At 35.5% G+C, this 20,305-nt stretch overlaps 2 protein-coding genes across 3 annotated transcripts; one reads left to right on the forward strand and one right to left on the reverse strand.

The window, feature by feature from the left end:
- The first annotated feature begins 176 nt into the window (after positions 1 to 176).
- Positions 177 to 9,566, forward strand: cdadc1 (cytidine and dCMP deaminase domain containing 1). Of its 2 annotated transcripts, none has more exons than XM_051891962.1 (9): positions 177 to 417; positions 1,545 to 1,645; positions 2,061 to 2,238; positions 3,296 to 3,877; positions 6,706 to 6,755; positions 6,857 to 7,026; positions 7,418 to 7,607; positions 7,758 to 7,812; positions 9,194 to 9,566. In XM_051891962.1, the coding sequence occupies exons 1-9, from the start codon at positions 297 to 299 to the stop codon at positions 9,256 to 9,258; spliced, it is 1,512 nt and encodes a 503-aa protein (XP_051747922.1). In that variant the 5' UTR covers positions 177 to 296; the 3' UTR covers positions 9,259 to 9,566. The 2 variants fall into 2 exon arrangements, with proteins under 2 accessions (XP_051747922.1, XP_051747929.1); XM_051891969.1 differs by having other exon boundaries at positions 7,418 to 7,573.
- A 95-nt stretch (positions 9,567 to 9,661) lies between these two features.
- On the reverse strand, positions 9,662 to 19,404 carry cab39l (calcium binding protein 39-like). Its single transcript, XM_051891981.1, has 9 exons — positions 19,075 to 19,404; positions 15,890 to 16,022; positions 14,048 to 14,212; positions 13,159 to 13,277; positions 12,728 to 12,896; positions 11,900 to 11,959; positions 11,739 to 11,804; positions 11,522 to 11,665; positions 9,662 to 11,225 (listed from the first exon to the last, which is right to left on the reverse strand). Exons 2-9 carry the CDS (start codon positions 15,989 to 15,991, stop codon positions 11,046 to 11,048), a joined length of 1,005 nt encoding a protein of 334 aa, XP_051747941.1. The 5' UTR covers positions 15,992 to 16,022; positions 19,075 to 19,404; the 3' UTR covers positions 9,662 to 11,045.
- Between the last annotated feature and the right edge of the window lie 901 nt (positions 19,405 to 20,305).

Consider the following 20,305-nt stretch of genomic DNA (forward strand, 5'->3'; position numbering starts at 1 on the left):
CCATGTTCCAGCGTCTTGCAGAAGAGTGCAACTCAAGACCAACTCACTATTAAGCAATGGTCGTAAAAATGATATGTCCATCGGCACATTGGGTGTGGTGTTTGAGTCTCCACATACACTGTTGATCATGGTGTAAATTAGATTTCTGGGGAATTGAAACAGGCGAGCCTTTAAAGATAGATGCCCCGCCCACTAGTGACGTCAGTGCAAATAGGAAGAGGACAGCATGAAGGCGGATGGACTGTTGTTGTTTGGGACAGTTTAGTCAATGACATGTCAATGTTGATCGCGATTGAATGGCAGCATCGGACAGTCGGCGGTCTTATGGGGGTTTCGAGGGGAGCAGCTCTATTCCAAACGGCGAGGAAATGCGAAATGTGAGGGATACCGGCGTACAGACGGATGCCAAAGTACAAGGTTAGATTAGCCTGTCAGTGTCTACTGGTGGTAACCAGATCCCAGTGGAAATCTGAACTTTAAATTGCAGTGTTTTACTAATCCCTTGTCATTTCTTCTTTTAATAAGCTATGTATAACCATTTCTTTATAAAGACTAATATTGTTTTTTACGATACATTACAGATTGTGTTCCAGTGCACAATCTATATTCTTTTCCGCTTTTTGACACAATAACCAAAAAGTCTCATTAGACTACATCAACAAAAATATGCATTAAGAATATTTTAATAATAATAATAATATACAATAAAATATTATTATTACTTATTTGAGATAAAATGATTTATTTATTTGACTGTACTTTTCCACTAAATCCTAACCTAAATCCTAAGAATCAGTTATCGTATAAATATAATGGCATTACTACTAATACTACTATTAATAATTATGATAAAAACAATAATATTTAAATATTAAAAAAATACATATGATTTTATCGCTTTAGTCTGATTATGTGCTTATTACACTTAAACATAAAAATAATAAAAAAAATATTGTATAAAACAATATTGTCTGATCTCATATTATTTGTGACCCTGGACCAAAAAGAAAACAGTCTTAAGGGTCAATTTTTTGAAATTGAGATTTATACATCACCTGAAAGGTGAATAAATAAGCTTTCCATTGATGTATGGTTTGTTAGGATTTGGCTGAGATACAACTATTTGAAAATCATGTAATCTGAGGGTGCAAAAAAAAAATCAAAATATTGAGAAAATTGCCTTTAAAGTTGTCCTTAGCAATGCATATCCACTCACAAAAACAAATTTTTTATATATTTACAGTAGGAAATTTACAAAATATCTTCATGGAACATGATCTTTACTTAATATGCTAATGATTTTTGGCATAAAAGAAAAATTTATAATTTTGACCCATACAATGTATTGTTGGCTATTTATATATAACTGGTTTTGTGGTCCAGGGTCACATTTATGCTTTATTAGTTTAAAATGTACACTGTTGTCTAACCACTTATCAGTCTATCTCTATTTACACGTCCCTGAAAATGTTATTTTAGTAGTTAAGCAAATGTTTTTAGTTTTGTCACTAGTCTGTTCACATGATTTCCATTCTTTGTTTCAGGTCAGGGACCTCGGCTGTCCAAAGCCAACCTTTTCACATTGTTGAGTCTATGGATGGAACTCTTCCCCAAGAAAGAACCATGTCAGCGGGAAAATGATCCTGTAGGTGTATTTTCATTTCCTCTAAAGTGATCCAGCATGTTTCAAAGATATAGCCATTTAAAATGCATTTAAGAAGAAATTATTCAGAAGAATGTGTTGTGTTATCCACCGATGTAAAATGTCTGATTTGTATTTAATTCTGGGAAATATAATTCTATACAGCACTTATTACTGGGAAGCTGTTTCCCACATGACCGAGTCCCTGTTGTGCATATAATGGCTCATGCTCTAAAGGAGATGCTAATGAACTTGTAGTGTGTGTGAAGTAGAAAGGCTGCTACATCCTCTGATTCATTTGATATGAGGAGCCACATAAGAGGAAAACACTTACAAACTGCCTCAGTATCTACTTGTTTTATTTATTTATTTAATTAAAAAGCAAAGAAGAAGTGAGAGGTAGTATATTTGTGTCCAGGCTGGAGACAGTGGTCTTGTGGTGGTCCACGAGCGCAGGGTTCTGGGTCTGCATTGCTCCAGTGTGCAGTTACATGCAGGACAGGTGGCTGTGGTCAAACATGGACCCCGACTGAAGGGATGTGACCTCTACTTCTCCAGAAAACCCTGTTCAACCTGCCTCAAGATGCTCATCAATGGTAAGATTATAACTGCTCTCTCTCTCTCTCTCTCTATATATATATATATATATATGTACACACACACTGATAGTCAAACGTTTGGATTAATTTAGATTTTTTTATGTTTTTGAAAGAAGTCTCTTTTGCTCACCAAGGCTGCATATTTTTAAATCAAAAATACAGTAAAAGCTGTAATATTGCGAAATATTATTACAATTTAAAATAACTGTTTTCAATTTTAATGTATTTTAAAATGTAATTTATTCCTGTGATATCAAAGCTGAATTTTTAGCATCATTTCTCAGTCTTCAGTGTCACATGATCCTTCAGAAATCATTCTAATATGATGATTTGCTGCTCAAGAAACATATATCATTATCAATGTTGAAAACAGTTTTGCTGCTTCATATTTTTGTGGAAACCATTTTTTTCAGGTTTCTTTGATTAATAGAAGGTTCAAAAGAACAACATTTATTGGAAATAAAAGTCTTCTGTAACATAAATGTCTTTTCGGTCACTTGAATTAATTTAATGTATCCTTTTTTGAATCAAATTATTTAATTATCTTCTTAATTTATCTAAAAAAGATTTCTTACACTACCATTTAAAAGTTTGAGGTATCACGGTTTCCACAAAAATATTAAGCAGCACAACTGTTTTCAACATTGATAATAATAATAAAAGTTTCTTGAGCATCAAATCATTATATTAGAATGATTTCTGAAGGATCATGTGACACTGAAGACTGAGAAATGATGCTGAAAATTCAGCTTTAATCACAGGAATTAATTACATTTTAAAATGTTTTCAAATATATATTATTATACAGCAAATTGTTATTATAAATTGTAATAATATTTCACAATATTACTGTTTTTACTGTATTTTTCATCAAATACATGTAGCCTTTCTGAGCATGAGACTTTCGTACAAAAACATAAAAAAAATCTTAATTATTACAAACTTTTCACTGCCAGTGTATAATATTATATTTTATTTATTTCATATTTTATATTTGATTGCCTATCTCAGCCCTTGTTGTTATCTTCTCTTGCCTTTCCTCTCCTTTGTTCAGCTGGTGTGAACAGGATATCTTACTGGCCCGGTGATGCTGAGATCGGCCTGCTGTCAGGTAGACACGATCATGCGGACTCCAGTCACCAGGAAGCCATTCTAGATGCCACAGCTGCAGAGCGACTGAAGTCCAACAGCAGACCCCACATCTGTGTGCTCCTGCAGCCTCTGGACAGCACCATGCTGCAGTTCATGGACGAAACCTCCCAAAACTGTGACTTCCTTGGGAAGATTGCGGCGGACAATCCAACTCTGGATGTTGCGGATATCTTTAGAAAGGAACGGTGGAACAACTTAAATGATTTCTTGGAAAAGTTCTTTATAAATGATGAAGAACAACATATGTATGTGCTGAACAAGATGGGACTGGAGAACTTTTGTGTGGAACCAAATTTTAGTAACTTAAGGCAGCATATGAAGAATCTCATTAGGATTCTCACGTCTGTGGCCGCTAGTGTTCCGGTTCTACAAGACGAATATGGTTTCTTCATGAGAGAGCCTTTCGGGACGGGTTCTCCAGCTTTATCTCAGGATGTGATACGGCACTGTATCATACAGGCACGGTTATTGGCGTGTAGAACAGGTGAATTCTGTTTGATTACATTTACTTTTTTATTTATTATTAACTGGCTATTAAAATGTTCAGCTGTTATCAAAAATACACAAATTAAGACTTCAAAGTGCCAACATGAATCTAGTGTCACTAAAAATTAGTGGTGTTCGATTCCAGATTTTTTGGAGTCGACTCCGATTCCCGACTTTTTCCCGATTTTTCAATGGGATCGACTCCCGGAATCGACTCTATTTGCTCCATTTCAAAACAGGGTCAGCAATAAGAATACAAGATTGCCATCATTATTACACACTTAATGTAGGCTATTTTTTAGACACAAAGCCTAAAACTGCCTTTATTCCAGTTTAGAGATAACATTACCTTGAAATGATGAGTATCACCATCCTTTCCTAGTTGTTACCAATACCTAATTTTAAAGACATGAGAAAAAGAATTACGGGAATATTGGATTCTAAACAACAAAGAAATGCCACAATTTATCAAGACCACGTAGCAGATAGGAGGGAGAAACACCTCATGCGTGGCTGCTCCCAAGTATAAGGGGGTTTCCTTGCCATTAATGCTTGGATAACACACCTACGTCTCCTTCTATTAAAAATAATGGCTAGTGCAGTGGCTGCCATGAAATATGAATAAGATATTATCACTAACATGCAGACAAAAATGGTAAAAAAAAAACATTTCTATAATGACAACAACAGCACTACAGTACTATATGCACTCCTCCATCATTTTGACTTTACATCTATTTCAAAAATGTCAAAAAACGGCGTTTCAACACAGCCTACATTTGAATTCGACCGATTCGACTCTGGCTTTGGAATTTCAGAATGATATAGCATCATTTCAGATGCGATGAGTCCGAAGATTATTCCAGTTATGAATTAATTATTCTTTCACAGACTTTTTTAATGCACGTTTTATTCCTAATAAGTAAGTTTCTTCACGTCCATCATGTTTTATGTGCATTTTATTTCGTTGAATAAAGAGTATCCACCCCAGCGAGTGTAGGGGCCTCATTTATAAATCCACACCAACGCTCATATTTATAAAAACGGCCCTTGACGTGGAACAGTGCTTAGCGCCACGTCAGAATCTGAGCAGACTTGCGCACTTTTCCTGTCAGATTACTGCAGGTTTTTGGAAATCCAAGCTATTTTTGCAGCTTGCCATTCTAAATTAAAGGATTTGGACAGTGACTGGTGATCTTTTATATGTAAATGACATTAATTATGTGTCGTTTACAATGCAGAGAACTGAAAGCATTCAGCTGCGTGCAAGTTTAAGATCATTTGCGATTTATAGATGTCACATCTGAAAGAGAGGCGTACGCTCGTTTTCTGTGTGTACGTTCATTCTATGAATCACACGTAGGCCTAAGCACATCTGAGAAATGATCGTAAGATCAAATTTAGGATGGTTTCTGAGCAACATTTTATAAATGAGACCCCCGGAGTTATATTCACATCTTGTGTAGTATCTTAAAATGTGCAGATGTAGTCGTTTTTTCAGAAAACCAATATTACTCATTTAAAATTTAAAATTCTGTACTACTTACATTACTGCATGCAAAAGTTTCGCGGACGCCCAAAGTATACTTTGGGGTTAAGCCCTTAATAGCAGCCCCCAAACCTCCCGGGCCCATATGCACGTGCGTACCTTGCATGCCCAGATGCTAGGCCACTGGATAAGATGCATCAGATGTATAACAAAATACATAGCATGTATTTCCATTTCAAGCTGCAAAATGCCAGTTGTACACTCAAGTGAATTCATTACCTATACTTAATTGAAGAAAGTTTAAATTTGGTTTACTCAAAATAAATCAGTTTAGATCAAATTAATTTATTTTAGTATGTTTAACTCAACTTTAGTACATTAATCAAAGTAAACATTTATGTTAATCAACTTAAGCTTTCTATGTTCAAACAAGCTAATTTGTTCATTATTAAACACAATGTATATAATGAACAAATTAAAAAAGACTTGTCAATACTAACGCTAGTTTTGATTATTGAGAGCTCACAGCCTAAACACAAGCACCACTCTTCTACATAATGGTAACCACAAAATTCAAAAACATTACAGAAACTGCCTCTAAATGTCCAACTTAACTGAACATTAAACATTAACAACATCTTTCCCTTTCCTGAAAAACACATAAAATAACACTTTAATCCCTAAATTTACTCTCCTAATGCAGTCCCTTGCAAAGCATGCTGGGAACTACAGATCCACTGCCCAGTTAGTAAACAAAATTGATTCATGTAGTTTTAACACAAAATTAAGTAAACATTTCCTTAATTTAAAGTAAATTAAGTACATTTTAAATGAGGTTAATTGAACACAATTAAATTGTTGTGACAAAATGTTAAAAAATTACTTTAGCTTTTACTTTAATTAAGTTACTTTAGCTCATTTTAATTAAACTGAACAAGAGTGTAGGATGACTTTGTCTGAACTTACACTTAATTATACACTTAATTATAATTTGGGAATTTGAAAATTGCAAGAGAGTTACCAACAGGTTGGAAATAAAGTGCTGAAGTTGATCGAAGGATTGAGGGTGACAGCTAATATTAATGTTTTTAAACATATTTTGAAATGTTGATTAAAATAATTCCAAGCTCTTTATCAAACAGAATGGAATGTTTTAGTGATACAGACCAACGAATATCGAAAAACATAACAGGATTCATAGGCCATTACTAATGCTGTTGATTTCCTGCCAAAATGATGCCATTTCCTGGAGGAGGATGTCAGGATGCAAAGTTGAATCGAGGACACAGTTAAAATGCTTTAACTTTCCTTTTTGTGTGTGTTGTCTCTTTGTGTAGAGGATCCTAAAGTGGGAGTTGGTGCAGTTATTTGGGCAGAGGGAAAACAGGTGAGCGGGGAAAAAAAAAAAAAAACTGAAAACTTGACTTTATGATTTTATGTATTTTAAAAAATGAACACCTCTTTCCCCCCCCGAATTACCTCTTGCAGTCCCAATGTGATGGCACAGGTCGGCTTTACCTTGTGGGCTGTGGATACAACGCCTATCCAGTGGGCTCACAGTACGCAGAGTACCCTCAGATGGATCACAGGCAGAAAGAGAGACAGAACAGAAAGTACCGATACATACTCCACGCGGAGCAGAACGCACTCACATTCAGGTGAGGCTCATGGGAAGAAGCTGTCAGAAGAAATGTTGGCAACAAAAAAAAAAGAGGTGCAATCATATTTACCATTTCTTGGCAAAATCCAGTCATTCCAATAGGAATTTGGGAGTTCTGCTTGAGGGCGGAAAAGTTCCCCACGCAGATTTCATTCATTTTCAAGTTGGTCAAGCAAATTTGCTGCGCTGATCAACATAAAGCTGCTTGATTTAATTGACTTCTGTGCTTCTGCACTAATGACAGACCTTTTTTGCACATGAAAACTCATGGTGCTTTTATTATTTTGAATGCACTGAATATCAAGCCATTCAAATGTTCAAACTCATTCATGAATTCATTCATTTCATCAGCCTCAAACCTTCCCCTTTTATTTCCCTCCAATCTGCAGGAGTGCAGAGATAAAAGAAGAGGAGAACACAATGATGTTTGTGACCAAATGCCCGTGTGATGAGTGTGTCCCTCTGATTGGCTGCGCTGGGATAAAGCAGATCTACACTACAGACCTGGACAGCAACAAAGTCAAACACGACATCTCCTACCTCAGGTTCGACAAACTCAATGGCGTCCAGAAGTTCATTGTAAGTGCTGATGATAAATTATAAACTTAATGAAAATACATAAATACAGCGCTATGGTGTTTTTCTTTCTTTCTTTTATGACTAATAATAACTATTATACTTGAAAATGTATTCAAAACTTGGCCTTTTTTTTTTTTTTTTTTTTTTCAGTGGCAACAGAAATCTGCTAGACATACTTCAGAGCAAGCTGCTCTACCTACAGCAAGTGAGTGTTTTTGTGTCTTAGGGGCTGTTTACACAACACCGTTTTCAACTAAAAACTTTTCCCAGGTGAAAAAAATACTATAGTAATTTATAGCAAATACTGTAGTGTTTTTGAACCATACTATAGTATATTGTAGTATACTGTATACATTATAGTATTATATTATAGTATACTTAGTTTTTACTACAGTAAACTGCAGTGTATATTGTTTATTAATATACATTACAGACCTTATGCGCCAGAGAAACGTGCGCGCAACCATCTTTATAATATTGTCTTTGAACTTCCGTTTTTGCGGTAGCTTTGTATGTTTCTATGGCATCGCTGTCAAAGAATAATTAGCTGGTGAAGTGGATTTACTGAATGTAGAGTTAACAAAAGTTATCATGAGCATTGTAATGTTTAAAGCAGATGTCTTAACAAATGTCAGTAGACCGGGAAGATTTTAAAATGAGCAGTTCAATCATAAGTAAGATAGCTGTCGAAATACAAACCGGAAGTCAAAAGACAACGAGCGCAGTGCTGAAAGTTGCTGTAGTTATGTTACCACAGCAACTACAGAACTACCACAACAAATTAATTCAAGTACTTTACTATAGTATGGTTCAAAAACAGTATAGTATTTACTATAAATTACTATAGTATTTTTCACCTAGGTTTATACGTTTTGTCCGTTCATTTGAGCCGTACCATGCAGTGGAAAAGCGCCATTACACAACAACGGTGCTTTTGAGGCCTGAAAACGCACATTTTTGAAAACGGGGTTTTAAAGTGCAAGTTTTGAAAACTATACAGTTATCGTCTCCATGTAAATGCAAAAACGTGATGTCGTGCATGCCCCATTACGTGTCTGAAGGGTAGTGTTACTTCACAAAGTGACATTGCCAACTACTGGCCTGGCAGCATAATACAGCATTTAGTCATTTTCCCGGATCCATGTGAACAGGGATCGTTTTGACAACGTTGACGTCTGTATGCGAAAGTTTTCCGTTATTACTACATCGTTGTCATGTAAACGTACCTTCAATTCTATGACATATTTTTAAAAATGGTCTCATTAAATGGATAGGCAAGTGATTTGGCAGCTACTTTACCAAAACTGTAGTTCATTAATACAAAAAAAAAGTTCCCTTTCAGCAGTGTGATGCAGTTCAGTATCATTGGTAACTGTCACATGTCTGTGTACTTTGAGCCAAGATCAACATTTTAGGTTAAAATGTGCAGAAGTAAAAGTGTGTCTTTTTGATCCTGTGACTGGTCACCACGTTTTCACCATTTCTTTTCAAATATTCAATGTAGTCTCTCGATTAAGTTCCTAAAAGCTGTATGCATAATAATTAGATGGAATATAGCATGGATGTTTTTTTTGTTTGTTTTGCAGATGGCTGCATGAAACGAAGAGATGAGGAAACCCATTTTCAGTGCAATAAGAGACTGAGATCATAGAAATAACTGAATACATAAAATGAAATTAAAATTTAGAGTTGTTCTTAATTTATAGTGTACGGATTTACACTATATACAATACCCAATGTGCTTTTGTTTTCTTTTAAAAAGGAGTCAGTGATACTGCCAATGCTTCACTTGTTCTTTATTGATATGGTACTGTTAGCACTTCAGATGGAAACTGCAAATGTATGTGTAGTAGGAAAAAATGTCATTCAAATTTTGAACTCATGGTTTGGCATTTTCAATGTAATTGCTGACAAATATATTCAATAAATTTGGCTCAGATGGATATTTTAAACTTGAAACTAGTTGCCTTAGAGTACAAATGAATTTGCTTCACGCTTTGAGTGAGTATCTTATCACATAAAACTAAAGGAAAAAAAACTGAATCAATCAACTGTAGAGGAAAAAATAATGAAATTTAATGAATTTTCTTCAACAGCATAACTCAAATATAGTGAGTTAAAGAGGTTCATTGCTTAATCAAGCTAAATATGCTCAATGAGAACATATTAAAAACAAAAAGAAATTAAGCTCCCCCTTCCAAAATTTCTTCTCAAATAATAATAATAATAAAAAAAAAAAAAAAGAGTAAATTAATAACTCAAGAACAAAAGGCACCTGTTTTGTATGTTTAAATCCTCATTTCATCTTGTTTTTCAGCTATGCAACAATCTACTTCTGTCAAAATCATCATAGACATGTGAATTATGGGTTATAGCACAAAATACATACTACAGTAAAAGGAATACTATAGTATAGAAATGAATACTACAGCTGCACGACAGTATAAGAAGTACTTTAGTATGATGTACTAAAGTTAACAAATCCTATAGCACTAAGGGCACTATAGTATAGAGCATACAATAGCAATGCCAAAGCACTATAGATTTACCTCACTGATCTACATGAAATCTACGAGTTGGAATATACACCGGTTCACTTAGTGCCAAAGTTGATTTTTCAAAATTCTTCTAAAATGGCAACCACCTTAAGAGTAAAATCAGCTTTAGGTAAACATCAAATAAAAATATATAAAACAAAATAGCGATGCTGTCTGATCAGAAAAACGGCCTGGCAGCAACTCAAAATGTACACGAAGACCCACACATGCTCTTCCTTTTTCAGCTCAGATGAACAATAATTAAAATACTGATAAATGAATTCTTCCTTCTAAATAATTCTTATAAAAACACAAACAGAATAAAGAGAACAGGGAGGAAATGATCAGGTTTGTAGTGTTCTGAATAAAGCACAGGCTAATCAAATAACAAAAGCGAATGCAAGTCATACTGATGCCCGAGAAAAGAAGACGGAAAGGAGGAATGCAAGAATGAAGATTAGTGCAGTTACAAGATATCAAGAGAAAATCAACAGCTCATAATTGATCGTTTGGGAATTTCAGCTCCTTTCCAGCAACATCCAAATAACACAATCTCTTCTGATTGTGGCGCTGTTGATGCCAGGGAGAGCGTGGAGTGTCCAGACTCGTGAAAATTAAAGTTTACCTGTACTTCCTCATCCGCACTGTCTTGATGTGTTCGTCCTGTAACTCAAACTGATTCCTACTTCTGAAACATCCTATCATGGCACGAGAGTTTGCGATAAGATAAGAAAAGCAAATAAGAACACAGAACATCAATGATCAGGAACCTTCTTTTGTAAGCCTCAGAACTAAGAAGAGACAAATTTTTCAAGATTTTAAATAGAATTATTATTGTTAATATATTTTTTTTGTGGGTTTTTTGTTGGTTTTTTTTCCCTAATACTGTAATAGCTAAAGTTTAGGAGGCTGGTTTCTTTAGGTCTCGTATTTGTTTGACGAGGTACGTCTTTTCGTCGTTAAACTGCTCGTCGTCCGTGCGATCCTTCTGAAAGTTGCTAAGGAAGTCGATGAGTTTCGTTTGGTTCTTCAAAAGAATGTCTACGATGGGCTGCGTTTTATTTGGATTGGCCACAAACACCTGAGGAAATAAAAAAAGAAAAAGATTGTTATAATTATACACAACTATTTCAAGGAAACACAATATTTACTTTTCAGTATGTTTTTTTTTCTCTTATATTTTAGTCTGTCCCTCACACAAAGCTATAATATGGATTCAGAAGATTTGGAATATATTGCATATGAACCACTTTTAATGAATATAAGAATCCCATCTTAGGTGTTTTTAACTACAAGGTAATATAAATCAAATTAGTTTTTTTCCATACAAAAAAAAAAAAACATTTAAAAAATAAAATAGTGTCTCATTTTTTGTACCTTAAAGACATGGAAAGCCTCAAACTGAATGTTGGGGCTCTTGTCTCTCAGGAGGTTCATCATGAGCTTCAGGTTCTCTGGTTTACTGATGTACCGTGTCATGACTGTGAAATTGTGTCTGTCCAGGAGCAGTTCACCCAGCAGCTGTCACATAAACACATGGTGTTAATGACGGGACAGGCTCCAGACGACAGAAATCAGATGTCAGAACACACACCTTCAATGACTGTCTCTTGGTTACGTAGTTCTCAGAGTGAAGCAGTTTCTCGTAGTTATCGAAAACCTGGAAGATCAGTGAGAGTCATTTAAAAATCTTAGCTTTTCAGAATTCTATGGAAAAAAAATAACAATAAAACAAAACAAAAAAACAATTTTTACCGCATCATAGTTCTGTTCTAAAAATTCTGACACCAGAACCTTGTGTCTCGTGAGCAGGTCCTGTAAACAAACAAAACAAAAAACAAACAATATATTTAATGTAATTTCCCATTTATCAAATAATTTATATATCAATTAGAGCTGCATGATTAATCGTTAAAAATCGCGATCTCATTTCAAACACCCACACAATCTCATTCCTAAATGACAACCATTCACCAGTGTCTATTAAACCTTTACAAAATCACACCGGAACATTGAAATCTGCGTTGGCGCTGCCGCTGATCCAAAGAGAGCAGTTGTCACAAACAGGCTTTTCAACCACACAGTGTTGTTATTTCGGTATTATAAATATTATCACAGAAGTAAAGTTTATAGTTCAAATATAAACACTGATGTCTATGGAAGACATCAAAATAAAGTAAATCACCTTGAAAGTAACTTGGCGCTTTAAATACGATTGTATCATTACATCGTTACGCCACCAGGTGGTGACAAGTGAATGTTAAAAAATGTATTTGTCATTGAATCATTCAGTCGAAAAACACTGATTCATCAGTAATGAAACAAGTGAAGACTTTATGAGTGAGTCACTGAATCATTCATCCAAACCATTTTTTTTTAAATAATTCATTCAGATTTATTAAAAACAGACTGCAGCAATTAACACTTGTCAGAATCTCTATTAAATGACGTTTTGTTTAGTTGTCCATTCAGAATTGTGATCTCTTGTTTGAAACCAAAAAAATCATGATTCTCAATTTACCCAGAATCATGCAGCTCTAGTATCAATAAATAATGTGTTATTTAATAAAATATAGCGCTCACCTTAAAGGTGGCAAATGCATCAGAAGCGATGTCAAATGTGGACATCTCCACATAGCTGAAGAAATCTTTAAAGTGTTCAGAGTGGAGGACGATTTTGGCGAGAGGTTCGTGCCGGATGCACTCACGCAGCATAATCCCACAATTCAGTGCCACCTGAGGGGTCTCATACCTGCCACGACATCACAGGAGAAATGTCACGTTCACACACACACACATCAATGCTTAACAAGGGCCATTCACGGGTAAATGAAGCTTGATGATTTTAGATCTATTCCATGTTTTCTCTTCTGATCTTGATGCTGTAGGCATCCATTTATTGCTAAAATGAATGGAATGATGGAAGGAAAACAACATTTGAAACTTTTCCATTCAAGCAGTTGATAAGTAACATGCTCACGTGCTGCATTTCAAAAATACCTATCATCTCTCACCCTTTGAGTAAGATGAAAAGAACTTCCTGATGAGAGCAGAAATATTCCACCGTTGGGCTGCGGGTTCCGATCTGCCTGCGCAGGATGTTGTTGAAGATCTGACAAACGTCTTTTTTACCCTGTGCACACACATAGACACTGTCATTATAACGATTATTATTAGAACCATGAAAATAACAAAGAGCAAAAAAGTTTGTCCGAACATCTACAGCAAGATAGATGGACAGACAGACAGAAAGATAGATAGATAGATAGTAGGGCTGCGACAATAAATCAATGCTTCTCAATTCTGATATTTTCAGAATGCATCGTGATTCTCTCTCAAATCGATTCTGATCTTAGTTTTCAACAGCAGATGGCGCTCTAGGCTAGTTTTTAACCGCACACTCAAATGCTCACGAAGAAGAGGGCTTGTGCGTTCGGCTGTGTCTGAGAATGTACTTGCACCTCAGAATGTTTTTATGACGCGAGATTAATGTAAACAGCCCACTGCAAACACACTTGTAATACCCTTCAACCTTTCCGAACTTTATGAATGATTATTTTATAGAAGGTTCAAGTGGTGTGTGTAAGGAACTGGAAGCAAGCAGAGTACGACTGTTTCTAAAGCACGCAGTGACATCTGCTGTTGAAAACTAAGCTCAGAATCGATTAGAGAGAGAATCGCGATACATATAGAAAATATCAGAATCAATCCTCGATTTGCGATGCATCAATTTATTTTCCTAGTCCTAACAGATAGAAAGATAGAGAGAGATAGACAGATGATAGACAGACTACTTACCCCAAATGTTTGAACTGCAGTGTGTAATAAATTATAATGCAATTATAAATGTCTTCAGTAGTGCTTTGAATTATAATGTCATTTATTGTCTTAAAGCATCCTCACCTCAAAGTCGATGACCTGCAGGTTTTCCACCAGTGAGATGAGCAGGCCGCTGTTGTAGAGCTCTTGGGCCAGTTGAGCCACCGTTTCTGTGTGCGGCTCCTTATCGTTAGTGCCGTACAGGATCTCCTTCATCGCCACCAGACATTTGGACACCTCCTCTGAAGCCTGACGAACACACAAATCACTTCAGTATCGCTACAAAATATGCTTATAATTCAGGTGTTTCTAATCATGTGTATACAGAGCATATGGTATCAATGCCACATATCGCTCTGAACACCTAAAAGGATTCTGGGTAATTTCACATGTAAGCTCATTATACAAAGAACATCATTAGCTATTTATCAGCTGCTGAAACAGCTCGGTCTGAAATTGTGGAGGCATCGTGAAGCATATGGATTTTCCTCCAGCTGGAAGTGCCCCAGGCCCTCGGAATAACAATCAGCAGGTTCCCAGCACTTCAAACGCTTGACTTTAGCGTGAGGCTGCTGAAAAGGGCCTTAGCAGGCATGTGAAAATGAGCAAGAGGTCGGGCAGTGGAGCGATATTCCCACCTCTGCGACATCTTTCTACTCACAGCACAAATATAAGAACTTCCAGGAAGAAACCCAGCCTCTCGCACATTTGGACGCTCTGAAAATGGGGTTCAGATTGAGTAAATTGGGCCACTTATTGACACTGAGATGAGTGGGCTAATTTACCTGAACTACCCCAATTAAACAAACAACTGTCATTCAAATAAAAATCTCTTTGGAAGAAAAAAAAAAAAAAAGATATGACTGAGTGATAATTTTTGCAAAAGTCATCTAAAGAGGAATTCTGATGAAATCAAGTGGTTTTTCAAATGCAAATCCAGTTTCAGACTTCATGTCTACATTAGTCTGGTACATATTGCTCACAAAATTGGCCATTCATAGACATTTCCATGTCACACTTCCCTCAACAGATGAAAAAATAGAAAGAAAAAAAAAGTTGAGCAGACTTTATGCTAATAGTCAACAGTAAGGCTAAACACAATGACAGTGATACTTATCAAAATGCATATCCATATTCTGAGCACATCCTACTATAGGATCAGATTATTCATGTCCACTGCTGATCTAGTGCACTGGTTTAAAACTCTTATTTGCCTGAGGCCAGGCCTGTCTCTCCGAAAAAGCAAATGAAAAATGCAAAAACACAATGGAAAAAAATCAGCAGTGGAAAGAAGCCTGATTTAGAGGATATAACCACTGATATTCTGGTTGAAAATAGCTGTAATGTGTCTCAGGGCAAAGCTGTAGAGACCTTGGAAAACTTGAGCATCATCACTCAATAATCAAATTCATTATGCAATCATTTGAGAGAGCTTCTGGAACAACCGGGATAGATAATGAAATGGAATAAAATCTTGGGAAAGAGTGGAAAAATAAGGAAGAAAAAAAATTTGACCAGTGGACCAAGGTAAACACAGAGTGGCAAATTTATTAAACCTGACTGTCACTTTTGTGCCATCTTAAATAGCCACTAAATGCACTGGAACATTCTTTCAGTTTAAACACGCCTCATTTGATGCAAATCAGGCTTATTAAAGCGATGGAGTGACGCTGTACAGTCCCAGGAAAGCATGCCATATTGCAGCGATCTGCTGATTTCTTTAAAAAGCTAGCAATCAGAACCAGCTTGCACGATGCTCCGTACCAACAGTGCTCAGTGCACCTTTTTCTTTTTTTTTTCTCCATGTTTGGACTGCCACCTGATTTATTCCTATAGTGAATCGGGTTTTATCAGCAGGAGTAATTCACTGACTAAAATCCCCCAGGAACTGCTAAATGCCATAATATGACAACTTCAAACTCATACCTTCTCTGTCTTCTTGTCCTGTTTGACCAGGATGGAGAGGTTGTCCTTCAGGGTCTTCACAATTTCTGTGGGGTTCTTGTGAGATTTACCAAATAGTGGCATGGTAGCGGCCGTAGACTTCTAGCTTTTCAACCTGGAATAAAAAAAATAAAAGAAATGGACAAAGTCAATGGTTTTGACGGCCCTCTAAAATTCTGACAACACTGAGACTGAAGATGAAGTCTACCAAAGTTTAAAAGGAGAATACTACATTAATCAAAAGCAGCACACATACATACTGTACTTGTCTTCAAAAATCTTATGATCTAACTTTTGTCTAAATGCTTGAAACTACACAAGTACAAATAGTGCCTTCTTATGAATTTCTTTTAAAACTAAACATTTTTTCCATTATACATGTCAAACTTTTGATGACTTTAATATTATTTTGAAATGTGATCATAATAAAGAACGAGTAGGTACGTCCTAAGCAGTTACGCAAACGGTCCATTAAACCCAGTGTTATTTTAGTATTATTTATATACTATTATAGTATATAGTATCTTTTATATTTATATTATTTAGTTCTCGTTTTTGTCATTTTTATCAGTTTTTGTTCTTTAAATACTTCTTTTTTTTTTTTACATTATATTTATTTGGTTTTACAGTAAGATACCTGTAAAACATACACTTTAGTCTGAAGAAGAGATCTTAAATACTTCTATTTAGTTTTTATTTATTATATTTCAATTTAATACTCAAACTTATTTTCAGTAAATTGCCAAGACAACATTTCTAATTTTCGTTTAAGCTGTAAGTTTTTCATCTAATATTTTATTTTATTCAAGCTTTATTTCAATCAATAAAAAAAAGATTTTTGATGGTTTAAGATTTACTTAACACCGATTAAAACTACTTACACTTCACCAAATATCTAAATAATTAACAACAGTAATGATCAGTCTGTAAGTGGCTTTAATTATTATGTAAATTAACGACAAAACTTTTTGTTTTACCTTCACCTTGTTCCAGCCTCAAATTAACATGTACTTTAAATGAAATGATTCTTCTCAATTTGATTCAATGAATCTGTTCACAGTAGAAACAAAGCCATTTTGACAATGTTGACAGAAGAATGTGATGTGAGAGGAACTTTACAGCAGCGACCTAAACCACACAATTATAATGAGAGGAATATTCACTGTTTTTCCGAGAGAACCTAGTGAAACTTGTGACTGGTAATCCTGTGATCTAAGAACCTAAGGAGTGTGTGCGTGTGTGTAAGAGAGAGAGAGAGAGTCCAAGAGTTGGACATTTCCTGTTCCTCCACCTGTCAGCAGCTGATCTTTGAACAGATTACCTTTATGTAAGTGCTGCGTTCATTTAATACATCTTACAATATTACCACCACCTTATGTCACAGATTAATGTATTAAATTATATAAAGTATACATAGTTTGATAGCACCTCCTGTAGAGGATTCTTTAAAGATAATATTCAGAAGCATTTTGAATTTACTGATCATAATAGTCTGTCCTCTCTGCAATCAAGGTGTGTTTAAAGACTGGGAATAACTTACCATAATTCACTATGTAAACACTTACAGCAATAAAAGCAAGACCTGACCCACCTCAGTCATGAAGTCATAACTGATCTCCAGAAACACACGCCACGCTCACCTCACCCATGTTTATTATCACAATATCACCTAAACCATCAAAAGACCCATCGCTGAGGAATGTCACATGACCACATTTATTTAGCAGTCAGTAAACAGGTCCTCTGCTCTGTTTGCTGTGTGACAGTTTTAGGAATCTTATATAGTCCTCGGCAAAGAAAAAATGAAGCTCCACCTTTGTTTACTATCTGTAAATACCACCTTCAACACCCCAGTGCAGCAAAATTAGAAAATAAAATAACGAAATGGAAGGACTTAGCACTGGACATAGCCTCGATAAATGAGAGATAGATGGTGATGAGAAACCAGTTTGAATCACTACCAATGAATAGAGTACAAAACCAGGCCTGAATTCCTAAAAAATACATAATAAATGTGACAGAATGGGTAACAGGGTTACAAATTTAGTGTAAATTAAGCTGTCAGTCGGCAACAGTGAGCTAGTTTGTGACCAAAAATTTAAAATTGTGGTTACTGATTAACTTATATTTCCATAAGTTAAAGAAAAATGTTTGGTAACAGGGTTCAACGGTTGACCTAAAGACTAAAAAAAAAAAAAAAAAAAAAAAAGTTCCCACTATGATGTAGAAAATATTCAAATGATGTCACTCCTTGGGTGTGACAAGTTAGGGAATGTTCCATTTTAGTAATATAAAATTAATAATAATAATAATAATAATAACAAAATAATTGAGATATATATATATATATATATATATATATATATATATATATATAGTAAACATGGAGTAACAGGGTTGCTAAAAAAATGTGGGACACAGCTAAACATATTTAATAGATTATATAGCTAATTATAGTATTTTTAAATTAACTTCATCAATAAATTGTGTCATTAATTTTGACATTGTTGTAACAGTTCTCCAAATAAAAACATTTGCACCCAAAAGCTTTTAAAAAATATATTGTCATTGGACTGCAGATTACATTACAAGCAATAAGGCTAAATGGGAGTCATTTGAACGTCAGGCGTCAGATTTGTGTGACAGAACTTCTATTAAGCATCTGACAAGAGTTGATAGTGGTATTATGCAGAATCGTGCTGAAATGTATGTTGAATTGAGTGAGCAGGCCCTCCAGTGCATGATCTGCTTGTGTTTGTGTTGAACTGAGTGAGAAGGCCTTGCAGTGGTGTGATCTGTTTCAGGCCTGTTCACTCAATTCAACACAAGCAGCAGCAGAATTACAGCGTGACACTGAGCGAGCTGGTTACAATGTAACACGCGAACAGAACGTCACAATCGAACAGAACGACAGACTGTAACAATGGAACAGATCAGACGCTGGCGGCTCGAACACTCACACACACTCTCAATTTGTCAACCCTGTTACCAAAAACAAGCCCGACATGCGGAAAATTGGGCGTACGTTTAGCTTATTCTCTTGCGACACCAAAATAAAAGACACACAGCTGTAGCCTGTGAGCCTATGCTGGTGTTCGACGTTTTATATGATATCTAGCTATTATTTCGATATCGCGTTTGTAATGTCGGAAATGTTGAATACTTACAGTGCTGCGATGTAATTGTCTTCTGCGGCTGCTGTGTTTCTGTGTGTGTTCGCGGCAGCCGTCCTGATCACGCCAGCAGACTGTGTGTGTATGTGAGTGCGCGCACGCGCGCTGGGCTAAACGTCAGAGGAAAGTGTGTATGAGCGAATTAAACACTGACTGACTCAAACGCGTATATCTGCAAAAGACATGATGGGTTTGTAACACAAACTCCCTGTCTGGTGCCTTTTCGCGGTTGAAGAATGATCTGGGATCGGTTCTGTAGCCGTCCGTGGCAGCTTTGTCTGTGGTGCGCGAGCTGATCTCAGGTCAGATGCCGTGCGGCGATTGGCGCTTCCTCCCTCACTGAGGCGAGGCGTCGGGTTACCCGGATGTGGATGTGTTCAGACTGTATTATGAAGAGATACTGGCTAAAATAAGTGCATGACTCATGATTTTGAATCACGACGTTTTATGCTAGTATCGCGTCATATACCTACCTGAACGATTGAACGACACTGTCACAGCCGAAGTCTGCGAGTGCGCAGTTTGTTAATGAAGCACAGGCTCTGAGTCACACACAAGCTCCAAACGAGCTGTGGCTCTTTCATAAAATCTGTGCAATTTCTAAAGGTTAAATTGAAACAAAATCTATAATGATGGAAAAAAGTGTTATAGCCTACTAACAATTTACAATATGGTGTGTTTTTTCTTTCTTTCATGTTGGACAATATCATGTTTAATACTTAGTTCAAAAACCCTCTTGGATAAGATTTTTTAAAATCATATTTTCTAATTGCAATGTTTGATGGTTAAAATGTCTTTATTTTGTACACTTCATGTTCTACTTTACACTTTTTCTTGATTTTTTTCACTTTAGTTTATCTTAGATTTAGCCGAAAAGCCTATAATAGGCTGTTAAATGGCAAGTTTTTGCACTATTACATGTTTTACTTAATATTTATCAATTAAGTTTGATTGAAAATGAAATTCTACTATAAAGGTTTCCACCATTATCTTTTGTTATCAGAAAACAGATTCAAGTTTATAAAAAATATATGGTAAATTGTTATTATAATTAAAGGAAATTATTTTATTAATATTAAGCTTAATATTAGCTGTGAATATTTATGAATCAAGTTTTAAAAATTATATTCTATCACAAAAGCTTACCCATTCATCTTTAATTATCATGAAACAGATTTAAAATCATTTTAAAAAATCTGATACGATAAATTAAAGGGTTAGTTCA

Source organism: Ctenopharyngodon idella, chromosome 1 (genome assembly GCF_019924925.1).
Source record: "Ctenopharyngodon idella isolate HZGC_01 chromosome 1, HZGC01, whole genome shotgun sequence".
In the NCBI taxonomy this organism is placed as follows: Eukaryota; Metazoa; Chordata; class Actinopteri; order Cypriniformes; family Xenocyprididae; genus Ctenopharyngodon; species Ctenopharyngodon idella.